At 47.1% G+C, this 20,531-nt stretch overlaps 1 protein-coding gene across 9 annotated transcripts in view; it reads right to left on the bottom strand.

The window, feature by feature from the left end:
- The window catches only part of LOC109470183 (SPARC-related modular calcium-binding protein 1-like), a 33,542-nt gene that overhangs the window by 10,831 nt on the left and 2,180 nt on the right, over positions 1-20,531 (bottom strand). For 2 of the 9 annotated variants that reach the window (XM_019768993.1, XM_019768995.1), the window contains exons 2-9: positions 20,376-20,475; positions 7,490-7,667; positions 6,934-7,185; positions 6,464-6,514; positions 5,723-6,124; positions 4,819-4,899; positions 3,306-3,389; positions 1,014-1,322 (exon numbers count right to left, since the gene is read on the bottom strand). In XM_019768993.1, coding sequence (XP_019624552.1) covers positions 1,014-1,322; positions 3,306-3,389; positions 4,819-4,899; positions 5,723-6,124; positions 6,464-6,514; positions 6,934-7,185; positions 7,490-7,667; positions 20,376-20,475 — 1,457 coding nt within the window. Of the gene's footprint in view, positions 1-1,013; positions 1,323-3,305; positions 3,390-4,818; positions 4,900-5,722; positions 6,125-6,463; positions 6,515-6,933; positions 7,186-7,489; positions 7,668-11,264; positions 12,925-20,375; positions 20,526-20,531 lie in introns of those variants that run through there. The other 7 variants (XM_019769000.1, XM_019768998.1, XM_019769001.1 and 4 more) reach the window with 7 other exon arrangements.

Raw genomic sequence — 20,531 nt, 5'->3', positions numbered from 1 at the left:
CTAACGAGTGGGGCGACAGGAAACCAAACCAACGTGGGAATGTCTTATCAACTGGTGACCCTTGAATGCATCTTTCATGAAAACAACCGAAACCTTAGAATTGTTGAAAGACGTCATCTCCTGCCCTTGGTGTCATATTGATAACATGCGTAATTCTGTGGCTAGCGACCCTGCTTTTGGACCAGAGGGTGGAGAGTTTGAATCCAGGACTTTCGTCGCCCATCTAATCAGTACACGACAAGAAATGTCCTAGGGACTGGACACTTGAAGCTATGGCCCATTGTGAACTGGTACTGTAATGATATTTCACGGATACATCAAACCTGTTCCTTGTTCTGATCACCTGGAGTAGTTTTTAGATGCAAAACTGACAGATCCGTCGCCTTTCATTTTACCCTAGACTGTTGTCTATCGACCTTGGCCCCTCTTCCTATTGGCCAAAGAATGAATGACATTGATGATGCTTTGAACCGTCGGGACCCAGATCCCGGTCCACGTGAAGGCTGCACATGTTCTCCCGGCGTCTCTGTTCCTGGTCTTTCAGCCGGGGCTCAGGTTTTACACCCGCTGACCTTTCCTGTCGCTGCCTGACCCCATTTACACAGTTTACAGAACTCCGCGGATTTGATCCATCCGCCCGTTAAACACCGGGCGGGCCGACAGGTTGTGGTCGCACTCGTCTCTCGCCGAGAGAACAGTAGAAGTCGGCAAGACGGAGCGAGGTGCCAGAGACGCCCTCGCAATCTCCTTAACCTCTCATGAAACATTGTGGGGGTTACAAAAACGTCGGATGTTTTCAGCCCTCGATGCTTTCGTGATGATCATCTGACGGCTTTATGATTTAACCTAACAGGTTACATTGGCTTTACAAGTCAAGCTTTCGTCATTAGATGTTGTAATAGTTGTATGTCTTAAGTCACCTTACATGTTGTATGTAATCGGACCCCCTGATCAGTGAGGACACTGACAGTCATCGTCGACTCCGAAGGACTACCAAGAATCGGACAAGATACCTTTAAACTCTCTCGGTGGTAAGGGCGTCACAGGCTTCCTCTCTACGGACACGGGGTCGGACACGTCCGGCTTGACCATCATCCCCTCGGCGCCCTCGCAGTCCGGCATGCTGTACTGGGTGGATGTTCCCGGGATGGGTCGGCCGGTGGACCGGACCACGCACCAGCAGTACCCCGTGTCCTTGTGGCACTGCTCAGACTTGTAGCTCCCGTCAGAGTTACACTCCGGGATGTACAGGCCCGTGCCCGGCGGACTCCGTCTCTGGTCGTCCAGGGCCTTCTGCCGGTCCAACTCACAGCCGCCTTTCACTGCGAGAGAAACAAAACAGCAGAAAGGTTATTTCAAGTCTGGACAGTGTTAAACTAGTAGAACAAGAGCACTTAGCTCTAGACATTATGTAACAACTTGTCACATTCGTCAAATTTAAAATGTGAAAGACGCCACCAAGGCTAGCTACAGGGCCTACATATTTGCTGTTGTGAAAATCACATTCACTTTATCTACATGTATCTTCCTTGAGTCACATCGGTAAGCTCTTATGATCTTTTATCACCTGTCCATATTTTGTGAGATGTATCGTTTTTTCCTCGACACAAAGACGTGGGCGATTGCCCACACCTTGAGAAATCCTTGAGACGTTCCCTTGGGCGTCTAAGACTCGTAGGTCGGCGGATAAGAGGAATAAGAATCTCCTCACCTCTTCCAAAATCGACCTTGCCATGACTTTCAATGTCCGTGGAATGAGGATCTAAAGGCAACCCACTGTCTACCGTACAGTACGCTTATGAAGATAGATAATTTGACGCAAAGACACATACCAAATTTTGTGATCTTGTGATCAAAGTTAGTACTATCTACCATGGCCTGTCCGAGGTAGTCGTAGCAACGTGCACTGACAACACCCAACATCCAAAATGCCCCTGCGATTTCATACGGCCAAGTACGCCACCGGAGGACGCCGTGCTATACTTGGGAAAAGAATCGCACGCTGAAGGACGCAATTACAAGTTCAAGTCAAAAAGGTGCTTTCTTTCCGTGCCTTCCCAAAGTCGGGTTTCCAGACTAAAACGCAGCCTGACGTGCTCTCCCGTGCGCGCCCAACCAAGTGTGAAATGCGATTTTGACACCGATCTGTACCGGGTTGTTATGGGCTGTCCGAACCAATTTCTGAGCACATCGTTTACAGAGGATGTGGTCGGGCGGGGAGACGCCAGAACCTGCGGAGCGTTCAACACTAGTGCCCGGAGCAGTGGCGACACAAATGTTACCAATAACGACTCTCTCAGTAATAACTGTTGTATCCAGCGGCGGGCGCCAGGGTTTCCGGGCAGCGGTCAGGTTGAAGTGAGAGATCTGTTTCAGATTGACCGTGGGACGCTCTGAAACTGATGGGTGCTGCCCGCATTAGGAAGGGATGCGCTATAAAGTTTTGTTACTCTGTTTTAGAAGTCTGGAATAAGCTAATTTGAATCGTGCGTTATGTTTACTAACTAGACACAAAGGTAAACACCATAGTGTCAATTTGTGCTTCTGTCAAATGTGGGGTGTCAAAAAAACTCATGACAAAAAATTCTCTCCGAATGGGCAAAGGATCAAGCCTGAAATCAGAAAACTGAAACACAAAGCCTGTTTGTCATTCTCATAGACTGCGATGAATTTGTAACATCCGCAGGTCATTCCGGCACATGTAGGTAGCTGACTTACGAGGCTTTAAAATCTACTACAAACAGTTTAATCCCACGTAATCCATGAGAAACAGTTACATACTAGTAACTCCTGATCTGAGAGGTGACAAGGAGGGCACCAGAAGTTCGTCTCGAGTCAAACATGTGCTCTCTGTGCGTGTCAGGGTTGTGTTCATGGCAGGAGGTTTCTAACACTCTTCCTCAGGCAAGTAAAGGCTCGTTGGTCCCTGACGATGAAGGACAGCTGAGCTAGGGAACCGCGGGCTCGACAGGGCCCATACTGCGCCTCTGGAGAAACCTGTCGGCTTCAGCATACCTCCGACCACATACCTTCAATTTGCGTTGCAATCATGGGGAAAATTGGCGCCCAACACTTCTAGTCTCCACCAGACTCCTCTCTGGGACGCATAAACCGTACAAATTAGCCAGAATAGATTGACTGGTTTGCCAGAGGAGTTACCCGGGAAAGACCAATTTGTATTTTTCATGTAGCCTTCGATACATGATAGGGATGTGGCGGTGACTTCCTAATGTCATGCCGCAAACAGGAAGAAATCTTCGGCAATCCCTTTCTGTTGTTCTTTTTTATAAGAAGATTTTGCTCACCTAAAGCGCCTGCGGTTCTGTTGCCGATTGTTGGTTGTCGGTTGATCTGTTTGTTAGAGAGGGTTGGGCCAGCTGGGTCTATCACTGAGAAGACAGAAGAACAAGAAGAAAGTGTCATCGAGACTTCTCTACATATTACTGTTTAAAACATACGTAGTAAAATTACACCTTAACACGAAAGTACTTCTGACCAGTCGATCATTTGTGTAAATACAGATGTAAATACAGATGTGAAAATGTCTCTTTCAAACTTTGTCAACAAAATTACACGTTTTACCCGGTGAAGTCTAACTGCGAACAAGTATTGTATACAATATTCACCATTGTGGTATGGTGTACTAATGATAGGTTTGACGCTGTGGAAGACTTTGATATTTAAAAAGTGCAGGGATGTACATGGCTTTTTCCTCGGCAACTTTATTATCATTTACCAACTTCCTTCAAACTCGATAATTTTCAGCTAAACCATCCCTGTGTCCCTGTGAATCTTTTCTTCAATATTTCAGTTCTACCTGACTCTACCCCGGCACAGGGCGCCCGACCGTCGGCTGCGGGCAGACTGTTGCGGTGTTAGTCTGCAGCCGTCCGTCGTTCGGATGGAATTCGCAAATCAACAACGTGATTACCGGGGCTAAATGTCGACATCAACACGAGTTGAGAGGTTCTTAAAGGCAAAGTGAGTTGCTCTGAAAGACAAGGCCTCTCCTGCCGCGTGCTCCGGACCTGCGTCTTCTCACCCGTCAGAGGGCTGAGGGGACGTCGTGGGTACTCAGGACATTGTTGTAACAAGCCTGCCTTCTTGCGACAACAGACACATCGAACAGCTTGGGCCCAAAACAAACTGTTTACTGGCCAACAGTTACACAAACTTGCAGCCGAGAGACGCTACAGTAATGACTAACATATGACGGGGCGCTGGGCAAAACTCTGAGTACACCGCTAGCTTGAAGCGTGGCCAAAAGAACATCACCATGTTTGATGACAAATTCTCTTCATGCTTACTTGTGCGTATATCATGTACGCAAACAAAAGATACAGAAATCGCCTGGGCTGTGAACTCAGCATCCTCAGTCACAGTAAATCCCGTGGACGCTAACCGTTGGTGTTAGACATGTCAGCGTCCGCGGCATGGTTGGAATTAGGGGGACCACTTTCAATGAATTCCTTAGTTAAAAGTCTATTTCCTTATCTCGGTATTTTAATGATGATTCATCTCGCGGGTCAATTGATCGGGACAGTCGCAAGCGATTCCAGACAAGATACCTGCATCCCATGCCGAGGCTCTGATACTATCTCCTGATATGTTGGAAAATAATCCCCTCTTCTCAAATGGTTCCAAGTGTAAGTGTGCGTCTGTGTTAGCCTGGAATCCATCCGTGTTCAGCTTTTGTCCGCTTTCCAACGGCCCGGCTACATCACCTTGCGGGACAGCGACTGTTGGGAAGCGGACCGGAGCTGAAGAAGGCCGGACGTCAGGCTATGTCTGTGTGGGATGTATGGAGAGTTCCGTTACCTTGTGGTGCCGGCTGGAGGTCACGTGTGGGCGCCGTGGTGTGCTCCTCTGCGTTCAGCGTCAGGAACAAATGGAAGGGGACTACCATTACGGGTGTCATTTGTATCTACCCTGCTGACTCAACATATTTCATTTGCACATGGCCCGGCATAGAAACACAGGGAGGAGGGAGAGTGTGGTTGTGGAAGCTATAAAATCAACTTTTTTTCTTAGTTTTTAAAGAGACAAGACGTTGCCGAAATGTAAAAAGGATTTCTTTCCTATCCGTCCAACCAAGTCTTTTACAATCTTCACATGAGGTAGGGAGGGAAAATGAGATATTGAACTAAGTATCCAAACCCAGTTTGTTATGAACGTCGAGAAAGCAGAGGGAGGAACTCAGAAAGAGATACAAGTGGATGGGTTCAAAGGTTGAATGTCTTACTTCAACGGCATTTCTGATGGATAATTCACGTTGAGGAGACACATTGTTTCTTACATCACGCATTTTAGTATGCGTTTTATCCACACAAATCTATCAGCCAAACGTAATCAATCCGTTAACAAAGACATGCGAACATTTGACGCCATCCCTACATCAGTGGAGAACAAACAGGGGTGTTTCTTCTGGAGTGTCAGTGCCAATGTTCATAATGTAACAGTCAACTCACTACAAAATGAAAATCATTCGCACTGTCCCGAAGAAAATCACCCTGTCCAGTTCCCAAGATGAATATCAAGAAAATGTGATAAAAACATAATAGAAATAAATCATAAATGTGATGAAGACAATGAAAAATCTAAAATCTCATGCACAACCAAAAGATAGAAAATCAACAAAACGACAAAAATCGACAAGAAATGTGACAAATTCAAGGATGAAATGACGACAGAATTCGACAATACAACGTGAATAAATACTTACTATTTTGGACTCCGAGGCAGACAGACCACTCCTTCTTGGACACCTTTTTACTCTTGTCCATATCGCAATATTTAGTAAAGGTTCTCGCGCAAGTCCGCGGTCTCACGGCCTTCTTCACCACTCTCCGGAGTAATTTCAGCTCCTTTCTGTCCAGTTCGCCGTCGTTGTCCGAGTCCAGCTGACTGAATTTCCAGTCCAGAACGCGGCGCTCCTTAGACGAGGAGGAGTCCAGCGTGAGCGGGGCCTGCTGCGTGGGGAACGGGAGGATGTCCAGCGTGGAGGCGCCGGGCAGCGGCGTGGGCAGCCGGTTATACTCCGTCTCGAAATAGTCGATCAGGTTGTCGTTGAACTCCCCGCGCTCCTCCGAGCCACATCCTGAGGGAGACACAGGAACGGTTTGTTCTGTATAACGTCAGTATGGGACAGTGAGTTCCTGGCACCTATCTCATGTACATACACAAGATTCTGTCATAGGAAGGGTCGGGATGAATATCATTTCTTAATTGCCCACATTAAATATCACAATATACGTAGTGCATTATGATACAATTATATACGCAATCTAAGACCATGGTCTTATTTACTGGATCCAACATGAAAATTGAATTACATAATGAGGCGTGATTATAACTACATCAACTTCTTTTTACAAAATATCAACAATGTATCAATGAACGAGTTCTTTCTTTACCGAAATAACCTTTGCATGCATCTAGAGACAGATTTTCTTCATCTTAGTACCTTTGGATTGTTTCCGTCCGCCCGTTGGGCGTCTTTGTCTCCCGTCTCGACCTAGATACAAGAGCAGAAAAGTGCCCATCAACAGTCACCGGTAATCTTATACAGACAAAAAAATCAGCACACAGTCACATGGAGTCAAAGATAGTGACTTTGGCATGTGATAACATATCGTAACGACAGATCATCGATCATGTGAGTACTTTGGGAAGGTTGACCGTACATGAAGCAAGTGCACACGTTTATATCAACATCACAAAGGAACTGGACGCACTTTACGCTGAGCACCCTGGACGTATCCAAGTTTTTACAAACATATAAACGATATAAAATTCATCATCAAACTCATGCCCTAAGGTCAGTGACCGTATCCTATGATGTAAAGAAGAAGACCGGAGTATGACCGTCTCCCACGGCCGGTGAATTTGTACTCCTTCCGCCTCCTCCTAACCGTAAGACGTACAGAACCCCACCTTGCCGCGGTTCCTTGAACTCCTCGAATGTGCCTTGTCCCATACCTGAGCACGTAGGCGTTTGGTACCGAACGGACGAATTGGGCACGGGCTTGCCCTCGCGGGTGACGCACCAGCAGTAGCCGGTGGAAGTGTGGCACTGCACCTCGGCGTAGCTGCCGTCCTCGTTACACTCCGGGATGAAGATGCCGACCATAGGCCGCCGGTCCAGCTCCTGGGCGTGAGACCGCTCCCGGTGACATCGCCCCACGTCTGCAACAGTTGGAAAGGGGATCTACTGATTGTATACGTATCAATAATTCACTTACTCCTTCAATTCAGTTCTAACGCGTGACGCTGTATTCAGAGGCCAAGTCTCCTGAGTAATCTAAGACTGAAGATCTGACGAAAAATTCGGTGAGTCTACTCCTACTTTTTGTATTGAGAACAAACTCGACTTTCCATTGTTATTTACCAAACATGAAATTTTCATGTGGAGTTACAATGTGTGAGAACATCACTTGTAGACCCACTCCTGTCTTCAGAAACAAAATGTTTCCCGTGGGAATGTGGGTACCTTTGCACTTCCCCCTGTGCTGGACGTCGATGGTCCTCCCGGTTTGACATCTCGCCCGCTGCATCTCACAGCGAGAGTTGTACGTCCTGCCGTCACTGCCGCAAACTGTTCTCTTCATCTCCAGCGTACAGTCGTAATCGCACTCCTGACGCTCATCCGAGTCTCCGATCAGTAGATGCTGCACAGGGAATGAACAGAAAAATAAACAGATAAATGAATACATAGATCATGATAGATGGTATGAATATCACGGTAAATAATGCAGTGAAGGTTATTCGTTCAACGAGCAGCTGCATCGACCAGGTCATCACGCACTCAAAAAAAACTTGTAACCTGAATAGTCCTGACTCAGTGATGAGATAGAAACTTTCACATGATTTACACGCAGACACTACTGGGAAACATCCAAATCCCCTCTCCCAAACACAGGACAGTCGGTTTTGTCGCATCCAAGCTAAAACACTTTACGTCCCAACAATCGTAGGTTGCATGTGAGACTGGTCTAAACGTCGTACGATTTTTTGCCGTGTTTGACAATAATCTACATTATCACGACGTTTTCCGTCACAAGACAGATGAACTTTGGCTGACTGTCCCATAAATGTCCCACATTCGCTGTCGTAACCCTGTCGCACGATATCTCTGAGATGAGGACTTGAGACCCCGGCCGTCAGCACAGCTGGCACCGCTATCCCCCTTGAGTGACGTCCTCCCGACGTCTGCACGCCAGGACGTCATCTCTACCTGACACATCCAAACACTCCCGTTATCACCTCTCTTGACTTGTGTTCACTCGCAGGATCAGCCTGCTTGACTTATCTCACCCCGTACTTCCCACGGCACGGAGCGGAGAGTGATTCTAAATAAACCCGGGAAAACTCCGTCAGTCCACGGTCAACATGGAGTTTGTCCGGAACAAAGTTTGACAAGCCGCTGGGCTTCTAATAGACAGTGAGAAACTTTATCTAATAAACTTTAGAAACTGACTTTCCACATTTCAAGTGACCATGCCTTCATATCCGGATATCCGTTAATTTTTTTTATCTATCCGGCATTTATATCAAGATCAGTTTGTAGACTTGACTTGAATCGGCACTAATACAATATTGTCTTTAAAGATAGAGAAACAATAAACATGATACAGATACACGTGTACAGATATGGAACAAACATACCATCGACCTTTTATACACGGACCCTTTCATGTTTCCCTATAAGAGGATATTACCCTTCACAATAGGTTGGCAAACTTATACAATATTCAGGTCCTGACGTGTCCACAGCTGAGAAAATTAGGAAGTATTTTGATCCCCTTGTAATGTAAACCTCCACTACCGCCTAATGCCATGGAATAGGGGCTTGTGAGGTGGATTAAGCCGATTACAGACAAACACAGCGCTAAAGCCTCTTCTCACTGCGGTGGGGCCGTCTCACGAATATGCATTGAATCTGATGCCCTGGACAAATAAGAAACTCTTTTTGATGTGCCTTTAATTCGTCTTGATGAAGAGGCTGGTCGGGAAGAACTGAGGACGGACGCCGACAGAGGAGCCGCCAAACTTGGAGAGGCAAGACTCAAGAGTGAGCGGGCCGTTCTCCAGGAAGAAACCGAACCTCGCTACCAGAGACGTGTTTATTTTACGTGAAAAATGAACCCTCTCCGAGCGGGAGCTTATCTGTCTCATCAGCCCTGTGCTAACAGGTTTGTCAGCGATCGCTCGTCGCCTATGGTGGGGCATGCCTTCCGTTTGCGCCACTCCAGCTCAAAGTACGCCAATGTGCCAGGCGAGCGAACACCACAAAGATGTGTATTGACTCTAGTTTATACTGACAATAGATACAGTTTCTCTTTTACATTTAGTAAATAGTGCCCTTTTGAATCCTTGACTATGAAAGGACCACGCACTTACCGTACATCGCTACGTGCTTGTGTTTCTTACACGCACACACAAAGGACTCTTGTAAGCACCCTCGGCCACTCAATTATAGCAGATAAAAGATTACCAATACACACTTCTCTGTTCGTTATCTTCAGAGATACACACACAAAAACACAACAATCCCTGATCAGTGTGTATTGAATCTTCACGTGAGAACATGTCTCTTCACGACCTATCGGTGTTCAAGAAAGTTCTTTTTTTTGCCGAGGCACAGATGCACATGCAGTGTGTGAAGCGCGCCGACATGGAAATCAGAAGCGCGATAATTTTGACATTGATAAGTCGGAAATGAGGGATAGTGGGGACACACGTGTAGGCGCGGGTCCAGGTGTTGGTGTGAGCCGCATGGCAGTGTTTGTATGGTTTATCTAACCAAACAGACACCACCTGAACTCACACTGCTGGGGGCAGCGGATCCTGTACCTGAGCAGCGGACTGGCTTTCACCACCCCGGCTTAGCTTTCCCAGCAAGGCTTCATCCGAGTATCAAGCCGAAGGTTGCTGAATAGGATCGGATATCTTACCGCTGTTGGGGAGGTTAAAAGGCAAGTCCCTCCACCGTTTGACAGGGTATGGGTGGCTACGGACCAGAAAAATAAACCAACACCGCGGTTCTCGGTTATAAGACCGACGGATTTGTATGCTAGACCACGTCCCGTTCCATAATTGATGTACCTTGTAGCAGACCTCTGTACTCCTGACAAAACCTAGCTGTCGTCTGACGAACACGGGAACCGAAGCCAGCGCACGGTTCGCAAGTCCTTGCGGTCACCCCGATAAATAATTCATGTCAGCTCGGGAGCACATCTGAAAAGCTGGGCGCCGTGATGGATTGAGCCCAATTCTCGGTATTGTTTTGTGTGTTCAGTTGCGGTGAAGAGCCGCCGTTACTCTTCCCACAACGACAGGGCCAACCGTACACACACACTGTACTCATCTACAGAACTGGACTTGTGACTCCTTTCATTACCCTATCCGGGCCAATGAACTAAATACTCTCCAGACCCCCATCCCGACCGAGATGCGGGTAGCAGAACAATTACGTCCAAAGCACCAGTAATTCCGTATAATACACCCCTGCCTGCCAGGATGGGGATGTCTTAGGGGGATAATGTCATGCCTACGCTTCTTCCATGCATATTAACACAATTACGTTATCTAAATACCATTAGTCGATATAACTACATATAGACCCCCTATGAGGGATATTCATGGGACTGTGGGAAAACGAGAAATCTGGTTCATTTTGCGGCAGTGCGTCTGGGAACGTTCGACACAAGATCTTGTCGACACGGAAAGCGGGACCTTGGCGAAGGGCGAATGGAGCCGCTGAGAGACCTTAGAATAAACTCCGCGTTAGCGTATCAGCCGCTGTGGGTAAACATTGGAGGGACGGGACAAATAAACGATGTCGCAGGCGATTTGAGCCGTGCTGTTGGTGGCCGATATCCGCCGTGTGAAAATGGCCGATATAAGGTGCGAAAATGATCATCGATCTGTTCCGATTGCTGAGCCCGATAAGGCGGATCATTCTCAACTCCCGTCCTGGGCCGCCGTGTTCGCACACCGCTCGGCGGCCTGCCCCTGGGCTTCGCCTGTTTACTGGTAAATATTTTCCTTCTGGGATCTCATGCACATATTTCGATTCGTCGATGAGGCACAGTTAAAGGACCGGGATTTTGATAACGGCTACAAGAAGAACACATGGGTCTGCCGAGGGGGGCAGGTAGGGAGGCCAGGCCAGTATGTACACGGCGGTTTGTACACTTGCCCTCAAGCTAACGGATAACAATCACTACAAGGACTAGATAGAAGTATGTGCGCCACACACTCACCCGTATGCTGGTTCTGTCAGCTCTCTGCGATACGGCTACCTCCAGGACACAGAAGAGCATTAGCGCCCGCGCTAACAGCCCCATCCTCGTCCCTGCCAAGCTCTCTCTACTATTGCACTGGGCCGACGTCACAAGCACTCCCTCGTAAAACTGCCCAGCACCGACTCCGCTGGCAGGGAAACCCTCTCGCGACGACAGATTCTACGGTTTTTCACCACCACTGGGTAGAGCCACGGCAGCTCCAGTCTTCTGTTGTCGCCCTGACGCTGTCGGTATCGAACCCGAAGCAGATGGGCACCCGAGACTAAATGCCTTTGTGCGGCAGGAGCCGGGGTTGTGATTGGCCGAATCACAGCCCTAATACACATGCAGATTCATGTTCTCAATCGTCCGCGTTTACCGGACTACAGGAGAGAAAAGGCGGCACTCCAAATAGGCGTGAAGGGAGATCAACAAGACAACTCGGTCATTATCACCACAAATTGATTGACTGTCCGAGGGATTTTCCGTGTCCTGCGGCAAAAAGTGGCAATCCGCCTTCTGTCATTTAAATGCTAACTCAGCCGGAACGTCCCTGAAGCCTTCGCTGTTGGCGGACTACTCTGGACACTTGAGTGTCCCCCAACTCAACTGTGCCTCCTCTTGCGCTACAGTCACCCTCTCACCGACACTTGAGGCCGACTGGATATTCCTAGCTAGAGAAGACAGTAAGTAAACAGTTCGGATATCTCCTAAGCCGGAGCAGAAATTGGAACCTAATGGGCCACTGATTCCTCGCAGCGCTGCCAACCCGCGCGTCCGGGCGACGGGAAGTTAAACGTTTTGTTCCGAGCTTGCTGTGGAATTCTAAGTCACGTTTACATAAAGAGGGGGCGATCAAGTGGAAATAGGTCAGGACTTAAAGAGTCTCAAGCACCGCGGGATCTTTCAGCGGGCGTTTGCCAGCCCACTTTTGTCTTGAGAGGAAATACTTGGGATTGACCTCTGAGTGGCGCATTAAGGTGACGTCACGACCGGGCCGTGTGAACCGGTGTGACGGCGGAGCTGACACAACCCACCCGGTTACCGGAGCACGGCTTCGCGCTGTTAAGGTTACCTACACAAGCGCCGTATGAACTTCAGACTCTGTGTAGGCCACGGGCCGCACTGTCGGCTGTGTCATGTCGCCGTGTGGGCGGGTTAAGTATCTTAACGTAATATTAATTGCCGTGTATTGGTGTAAAGCAGGTGTGGGTCAGATCGGCAGTTGCGCCACCCAGACTGTAGCAACACGCTGACACCATGCTGCAGTGTGTGCTGTGGTCTACGTCACAAAGTATTGGTAAAACTGGAATGAATGTTATGTTCAAGTGGACAAATGGTTTGGGCTCGTTTCGTACTTTTCAAAAAAGTTTTCTGTACTTTCCTCATCCGAGTCATCGTTAGGCAAACAAACGTAAGAAAAGCGCGTAAAAACGATGGCAGTTTTTATGTATCTTTACTCTACTATATGTTTGTTCATTTATGGACACAACTGCACGTGTTCATTGTCCGATAAGCACCTGTACGTCGGCGTGTTAAACGATGCGTCCCTATACCCCGGAAGCACCCGGAAATACCTCGGTCATTCTCTACCTTCAAGTGTGTGATTTTGTACAATTGCCTGTGAGTTGGCTTTGTCCGGTCTGCGCACTGTCGGTTTCACCGGCCACACAAGTCGCTCTTTACTCTCATTTTCATCGTCGACGCAAACCTACAAAAACGCGCTGATTTGGAGGGTCGGAAAAAAGACCAAAAGTAGAGACACATGTGAGTATACTAGTAGTTTTCCTCCCCAAGTATCGCGATGATTAAGAACAGATACTTCATAGACTGTTTATTCTAAATCCACAATACCAGTTCTTCTAGCTGAGATATGATTTTCATTTGCGCACCCTATCCCGTTCCTGTTCCTTCTAGTACTAGTACATCCTTTCTTTACTCACACAACAATAAACTTGACATACCAAAACGGCGCGACATTTTTTCCTGTAAAGATGTATAAACAATATACATATCAATTTCTCCGGGATTACTGTGGGAAAATTCCGTTCGTCCCACGTCAGACCCAGTCTTAAACAAACCCAGACTCGCGGGACCTGAGGTGACACGCAAGTACGTACTGACTGTACCGTGTAGAGTAGCGTCCGCAGAAGGGAAATATCTTGACCTTGACACATTTCCAGTCCTGTCAGATTTTATCTGTAGCAGACATGTGTACAGGAACAACGACTTGAAATCATTCGATCAAATCTTCGCCCGAAAGTAATGGTGTAAAAATCACGACAAGTCAGCCATACAGATATGGTTACCGCCTTTCAAGTGGCGGAATTTGGGCGTGTGTTTCAAGACAAGTAAAAGACTTCTTCAGGAAGACCAGGAAGTTTTTCACGAAAGACTGGGGGGGGCGTCTTCACGAAACTCATTTCGTATCTGAATCAATAGTGGAAATGGTCAAAATATATTGCATAATTTAGCAGGGGTTGGTGATATAAGGTCTAGGTGACCCCTACTTTGATCAATGTTTATCACAATCCCATTAAAAGTATGCCGCAGACCCGTATGAATCGCCGCTCGACCGACAACGCCACCAGGCAGACAGTGCGTAAAGTTCTCCGCCTGTCTCCAGACGAACTGAATAATCTCCGAGCAGGAAGAGAAAATCGTTTAGCACAGCTGATTACTGGTACGTTTTTCGAAAAAAAAAATCATGTAGACCTTACGAAAGAGAGAACTACAAATCAATATTTTCCTGAGCCGTTTATCAGTTGTAATCTCATTTTATCGCACTCATCGCGGTTCATTTTCCCGGCGCTTACCCCTGCATCTCGGGCGCGGGTAGCCTTGGCCCGGAGCCCAGTTCGACAGTCGTCATCGCAGCCTCTCGGCGCCCGTGGGTCCCGCCGAGCGAACATAAACATCAAGTTCAAAGTCATGTCTGATTTGTGACAGTGACAATTACGACTCAGTCGGTACCACACCCCTGGCGCCTCCACTGACGCGTGTGATCTAACCTCCACTGAGCTAACTCAGATCACACTTCACATGGAAACACGTGCGGGGCTCTCTAACGTATCACCTACATACAGGATCAGTGCAATCATAGTAGTATATACTTTATATGGTTATTCTCTAAAACGGTAACCGGAAAAGGGTTATGTGTATAGAGTATGGACCACAAAGCGTGAGAGAATGTCAATGGGCTGGGTGTGGTAGTGTTGCAGCCTTGCCTATCCTATGCTAGTAAGTATCTCGAGCTCTCCCATACAGGGTCGTGCTGAGAACATACTAATATTGGAGCGATCAATCAATAACTAGAATAGGATGGTATCCAGGCTAGTACTCGTGGAACTGGTATTCCATTACTCAATGTTTACAGTTGTAAGTGCACGTGGCCACCTTGCTTTGTTGCAACAACAGCCTACATGTACTGGGTCCATTTTGGAGACTGTGGGTATAACGGTCTCTCATTCAGTCCACATCAATGATCTACCACCCATCGCACCGTGAATAGCTTTAACAGGGTGGTATATGAAGACATGATAACACAACCACAACTTTCCTCACCGACGACCCCACTTCTGTCAGCTGCCCTCATCAGGGTGGGACAAAATTGACTGTACCTGTGTTGTCGGGTCTTCACTTGCAAAATATATCCCATCACGTGTTCACCTGTCTTACGGGAGCGATTCCTTCGGGGACGACCAAAATAGATTCCCAGTATTTTCCGAGGTGGTTCCAGGTGCCAAAATAAACTTGCGCCGCCCTGTATCGTCTTCCAAACACCACCGGGACGGCTTGCCAAAAGGTGTCACCTGTCCCGCTCAGGTGTCATGGTCAGCCTAAAATAAGTCCTTCCCACGACCTTTCCTTTCAGACGTGTGAGCCGTTCTAGTATGGCTCTGCACGATGTACGGGTGAGTGGGGTCCTGCCCTAGAGAAGAAAGTCATCTCTGTCCACATCCTTGACTTGCTTACAGAGAAAACATGTGGGTTCAGTAGGCAGTGTTTGTGTTGATAACGCAGTGGAACACACGTGCTTTCTTCTCCTTCCGGGCGTTTCCTACCGCGCCTTACCCGCGCGTCTTCTTGGTGAGAAAGAAGACAACTGTGACCCTAAGGAAGCAGAATGCTTACAAAGAGATCCCTCAGTTTTTTTTCAAAAGGGAGCAGAACTTGCATGGTCTGCTGTATAACTAATACCAGCATCAAGTATGTTATAAACATTAAAATTTTCGTTGTCAAGTCCACGGCAAGTTGTCACGATATGTGTATTTTAAATGTTCGTCTTCTGCAGTGGTTTTAGTTATATAAAAAAAGTTGAAGTCATAAGAGTCTTCACCAGCTGTCACCCAGACTGCTCGCAGTTTAGGTCACAGAACTGCAGTACTTAGATCTGTAGGTTGTATGGCTAAACTAAGAGCTCTAGTGGCGCGTCCTGGCTGCTATGTGTTGTCTAACGGGACGCCTCGTTGTCTGAGAGGACCAGTACGTCAGCAATGTCTGACCTACATCGTGTTGTATGTAGCACCTCCGAACAGTTAAGGTCTGTTTTTAGAACTGAAAGAGCCTTGTCGTTGGCCGGCGTCACGTGAATGCCCTTGTCTTGCTACTTCCTTTTGCTTTTGCCTTCGTACACAGTGGAGCAGTGTGATTACCGTGATGCGAGAGTTGATCGATTGAGAACAAAGTCGTCAATTTTCCGTGTTACATGTCAGTATGTCAAGCGCTGATTTATACTCTGATTGTGGGCTTGATCTTGTATGGGCGCGTGCGTGTCTTCTCTGACAGTCAACGACAATACTAGCCTGGGTACCATCCTCGTACCACTGGCTCTCCCTTGCAGAACCAAGGGTAACTATGGACAAGAGAAAATGGAGAGCCAGCGGTAACTACGGAGGATGGTACCCGGCAAAGCTACGAAGACTCTAACGAACAGGTACTTAGTAATTGTGAAGAGCCTACTCGGCTACCTTCACTTCCATCCAACAGGTGTCCCCTGTAGGCCGGTTGTTAGTTGTTTACGGCGGGTCGTAGGGAGACTGCCGGCTGAGGAGCACTCACGACAGGGCTGTCGCCGACGCGGGCATACGAGCTGGCAAGTGGTGCTTGTTTAGTTGACCTGCGCCGCTGATGAAAGATATCTTTTCAAACTGTACCAACATGTTGGCAGTGAGTGAAAAGGTCATAATGGATTTTAAAGTAATCTTCAAGAAGCTCTGTGGTTTCGGCTCTTTTTTGTGCTTCTTTCCTCTCGTTGTGTAGGCCTTTCCGGTAGGCCGTTGTTTTTTTCATAGCACGCCTTCCCACACATGCAAAACAGCGTTTCACTTAATAGACTTAAAAGTGGACGGGAAAAGCACAAATCGAGTCGAAATAACACATTTTCTTCCTGATCAGTTACATTATCGCACTTTTGTATAAGGTCTTGCATAAGCTAGCAAGATCAATCTGCAAGCAGATGTTAGAGGGAAGATCGTAACGTTTTCCTCCTGCTTCATGCTTTTGCAAAAACGCAGGTTAGTCAGAAAATCTTCCCTCCCAACATCCGACTGGGGACTGGACAGGTGCCTCTCACACAGCGGGAGGGAGCGGAGAGCGGCGCCGTGGCGAGGCTGACCTCCACCGCTAGGGCACGCCCCCGGCCCGGGCCCGGGTCTCCTGTCGTGGCTTCATTACGGCCCACATGAACTTGATGATGGATGTTGAAATATTTTAAGAGGACGTCGCCCGGACATTGTACATCTGAGCCACTTTCCCACCAGAGTGGCCACGCTGCATGAAGGTTATCTTCTGTCAGAAACTCGGCTTTTGCGACGTTTGGTAACAGGTCTCTTCCCGAGTGAGACATCCAGGGGCTGGTCTGAATTATAAGAACTGAGATAAAAGCAGAGTTCACGGTCGATTAAGTGCGGTTAACAGATCGGAAGGACAAGTCAGTTGAAACTGTCGGCAGATATACATATATCATCGCAGACATCGTAATCCAGGTCGTATGTTCTGCATTCTTCCTTCGTCAAAAAGAACTAGGCAGACTTCATCTCAACGCAAATTAACCGTCCGGGAAAGGATCTCCACAGATATCCTGTTACGTTCGAAAGTTTGGCCAGATTTAGAGGGCTGGGCTTTGAATAAAAATATACTACCACAGAGTCAGACGTTAAAAAAGACTACAATTCACTGGAAAATGTCTGCGAAGCAATAACCAGATCATACATAAACTAATATTGTGCAAACTCTTGGGAAGATAAATTATAAGTGGGGCAGTAAAAAAACGTTCCGAACTTCCCTCCTAACAGATGCTCGAAGATAAATCTAACAAGTTTGTTTTCCAGTTCCCAATACCAATCTCTTCACATTTAAGTTATGTTTACGTACGCAACAGCTGGGTATTGTAACCGACTGCAGCAAAAAGTGCAGTCATCTTGACTGCAAGAACTATGAAAGTTATGGCCGTATATATAAGGTTCATGTCTGAGGCTAAAACGGCATTGAGTTTGGGTGGCCTTTCGGCAAACTCAATAAATCACGACAAATCATTTGCCCCAAAGGAATGGAAACAGCAAATTAGGCTATTTAGTGATTAGGCACAGAACTAATCAACAACGCTGATATTTTCTAAGAACCACAGAATTAGATTTGCCGTTTGACCACCCAGAGTGTAGCAGTACTGTAGCAGGATCGGGCGCTATACTATATTCAACACATTTCCCAGGGCCAAACTTCTCTCTCTGTTATGAAACAGTCCCTTCCTGTATTTTTATAATTGCATGGTTGTATACATTTGTGGGGTATGAAATAAGGTTTGACGAAGGTAACAAGGATTTAATATTCTCCTAAAATATTTGTAGTACTGAAACGGTAAGACGCCTCGAAATTCGGTTCCTTGTATGAAAAGCTTTACATGTAGGTGTTCTGTAGGTCTGCACATAACGTTACATATACATGCTCCTGCACTGTAGGACTGAGTGGAACTGAATAATGATGTAGAACAAACAAACGTCCCAAAATACCAACACCGCAAACAATTATAACGTCTTGTTGACGAGCATATGAAAACATCCTGGCGGCCTTACTTGTCATGGTTGGTGATTAGTTTTTGATAGAAGAAGTGAATGTTCTCCATCCATAGTTTCGCATCGACAGGGTGGATTCGCGCCATTCACCTCCACCCAAAGCCGACTGAGTGGGCTTAATCTCTTCCTTATTATTAGTTCTAAAAGGGTAATCGCACAAAAGCTCTCCAAAGTGTCCCAGAGTGATCTTTTCTTTAAGGATTTTTGAGCACGCAACGACTTCGACCTCAAACCGTGCCCCAATTTCGTCGAGTAGCTCGCCAAGATCGTGGAGCGCACGCGATGTGATCTTTATCTGGGATCCAGCGCCGCCTCAAGGTCCCGGGATCCTGCACTTGTCTGTGTGTGCGGGCGGCAATGTACCTCACGTTCATATGGACTAATATAAGGACAATGTAGATGTAGATAGACTTCAGCGGTTCTTAGCACTAAATCGGGAATGTCTATTCCGGAATGATTCAACGGCAACTACAACACTACGTCCATTAAAAAGTATATTAAGGCGATAGAAGTTGTGGTCACCACCTTATGAGTTCAAACCGTACACGGACAGGGCAAATTTGGCCGGGAGAGAAACACGGTAATGGGATCGAGTTCGTCTTTCCTCTTGGGCAGATTTTGATTGTTGTTTGCGCACGCTTTCAACAATATATTTCAGCCCCACGAAGTCCTGTGAAGCTAGGCCGGAGACTCAGACAGGTCCCTGTTTATTTGTTTGTTCTAACGTTATCTCCGTTGGTGGAGAGATGGACAGCCAGGGGAAAATTCCGCCGACAGATTAACCTGTTTTGTCCACAAAGACAGCTGTGATTGACAGTAGCTCGTACAAACAAACTTGTCCTGTGGGTCGGGATCGTAGCAACCGCGAAGCTCGCAATGTGTGTCTGAACAATGAAGTGTTGGGGGGGGGGGCAGTAACAGATCACACGCGCGTCTATGGGCCCGTATATGTTTTTATTTTCCTCACACCCTGTCGTCTTCCATTCAACTGGATAGCTACAGACTGAGTATAACTGTCCGAGACGCGCACTTTGCAAGTATGAGGGGGAATTATCTTCGAATCTTCAGCACTTTGGGACCTTTTGTCTCATACACACAAACACCATCCCTGTAGTAATTGCGACTCTGTACCTCTTTAAACGTTTCTCTCACGCCCACCTTTACTTGAAAGAGTTACTCAACTTATCCATTAAAACACCCCGACATACAGTACAGTAAAACCACCTTGACAGCCTCATGACACAATTATCGGACTAAAGGGCGAGCTTTATCTCACTTTTGTTGATTTACACATACCACGGGCAGATAACGACTATATATACGTAATTCTATAAATAAAACGTTTGAGGCAAATCATGCCTACTCAACATATGTGACACAGGGAGTACACATCGACACAAAGCGTATCAACTTTACGCTCTGTCAAATGTCTAGCATGCTTGGTAATCCCCTTCAGAATGTTTTACTTTAATGTCAAATGTTACTATTTTGTATCATATTTGGAGCTTTGTACAGAGATTTGGGACCTAGATGACGTCACTGGACTAAAAAAAATCCTGTCACTAGCTGCCCTTGTTAAAGTCCCCCGGAGCCTGTCACGTCTGCCGGCCTGTGGCAGTCGTGTGGTGAGCAAAGAAGTGATTTTAACAGGTAAGTTCACGGCGACGCGAACGTGTGTGTATGTTTGACGGCTGCCTTGACACTGGAATGTTCAGCTCGATAGCAGAGCATTCTCGTGTGTGACTAGGCCTGTTTATCAATAGGGGATGACTGTGCGCTCTTGAAGGGTGGTGAAATAAAGACATTCCTATATTTTTGATCCAACGGGGGGAAACCGCACGGGCGGAACCATTGTGGCGAGCCGTCCACCTGTTAGAGTACCCCTCATCTCATGACGTAACCTACAGACTGACTTAGGGCAACACAAGGCTCGTATATTGTACTTGAACATTGAAGGGGTGTAGAAAAGAGAACAAATAAAGCACAGCGGTAGAAGTGTACGAAGCTCAGCGCCTACCCTGTCTGGCTGTTCGGTGTCTTTCCCCTCTGTGTCACCAGCCGCGGCACCAGAAGTCACCACAGCCCATATCAACACCAGCGGAGGCACCACGACAAATCTCAACTTCATTGCTGAGATACTAATATTACTGTCGATTCCCGGAATCCAACAAAA

The sequence above is a fragment of the Branchiostoma belcheri genome, unplaced genomic scaffold (genome assembly GCF_001625305.1).
Source record: "Branchiostoma belcheri isolate BF01 breed outbred unplaced genomic scaffold, Haploidv18h27 scaffold22, whole genome shotgun sequence".
Taxonomy (NCBI): Eukaryota; Metazoa; Chordata; class Leptocardii; order Amphioxiformes; family Branchiostomatidae; genus Branchiostoma; species Branchiostoma belcheri.
This window is presented reverse-complemented; position numbering and strand designations above follow the sequence as displayed.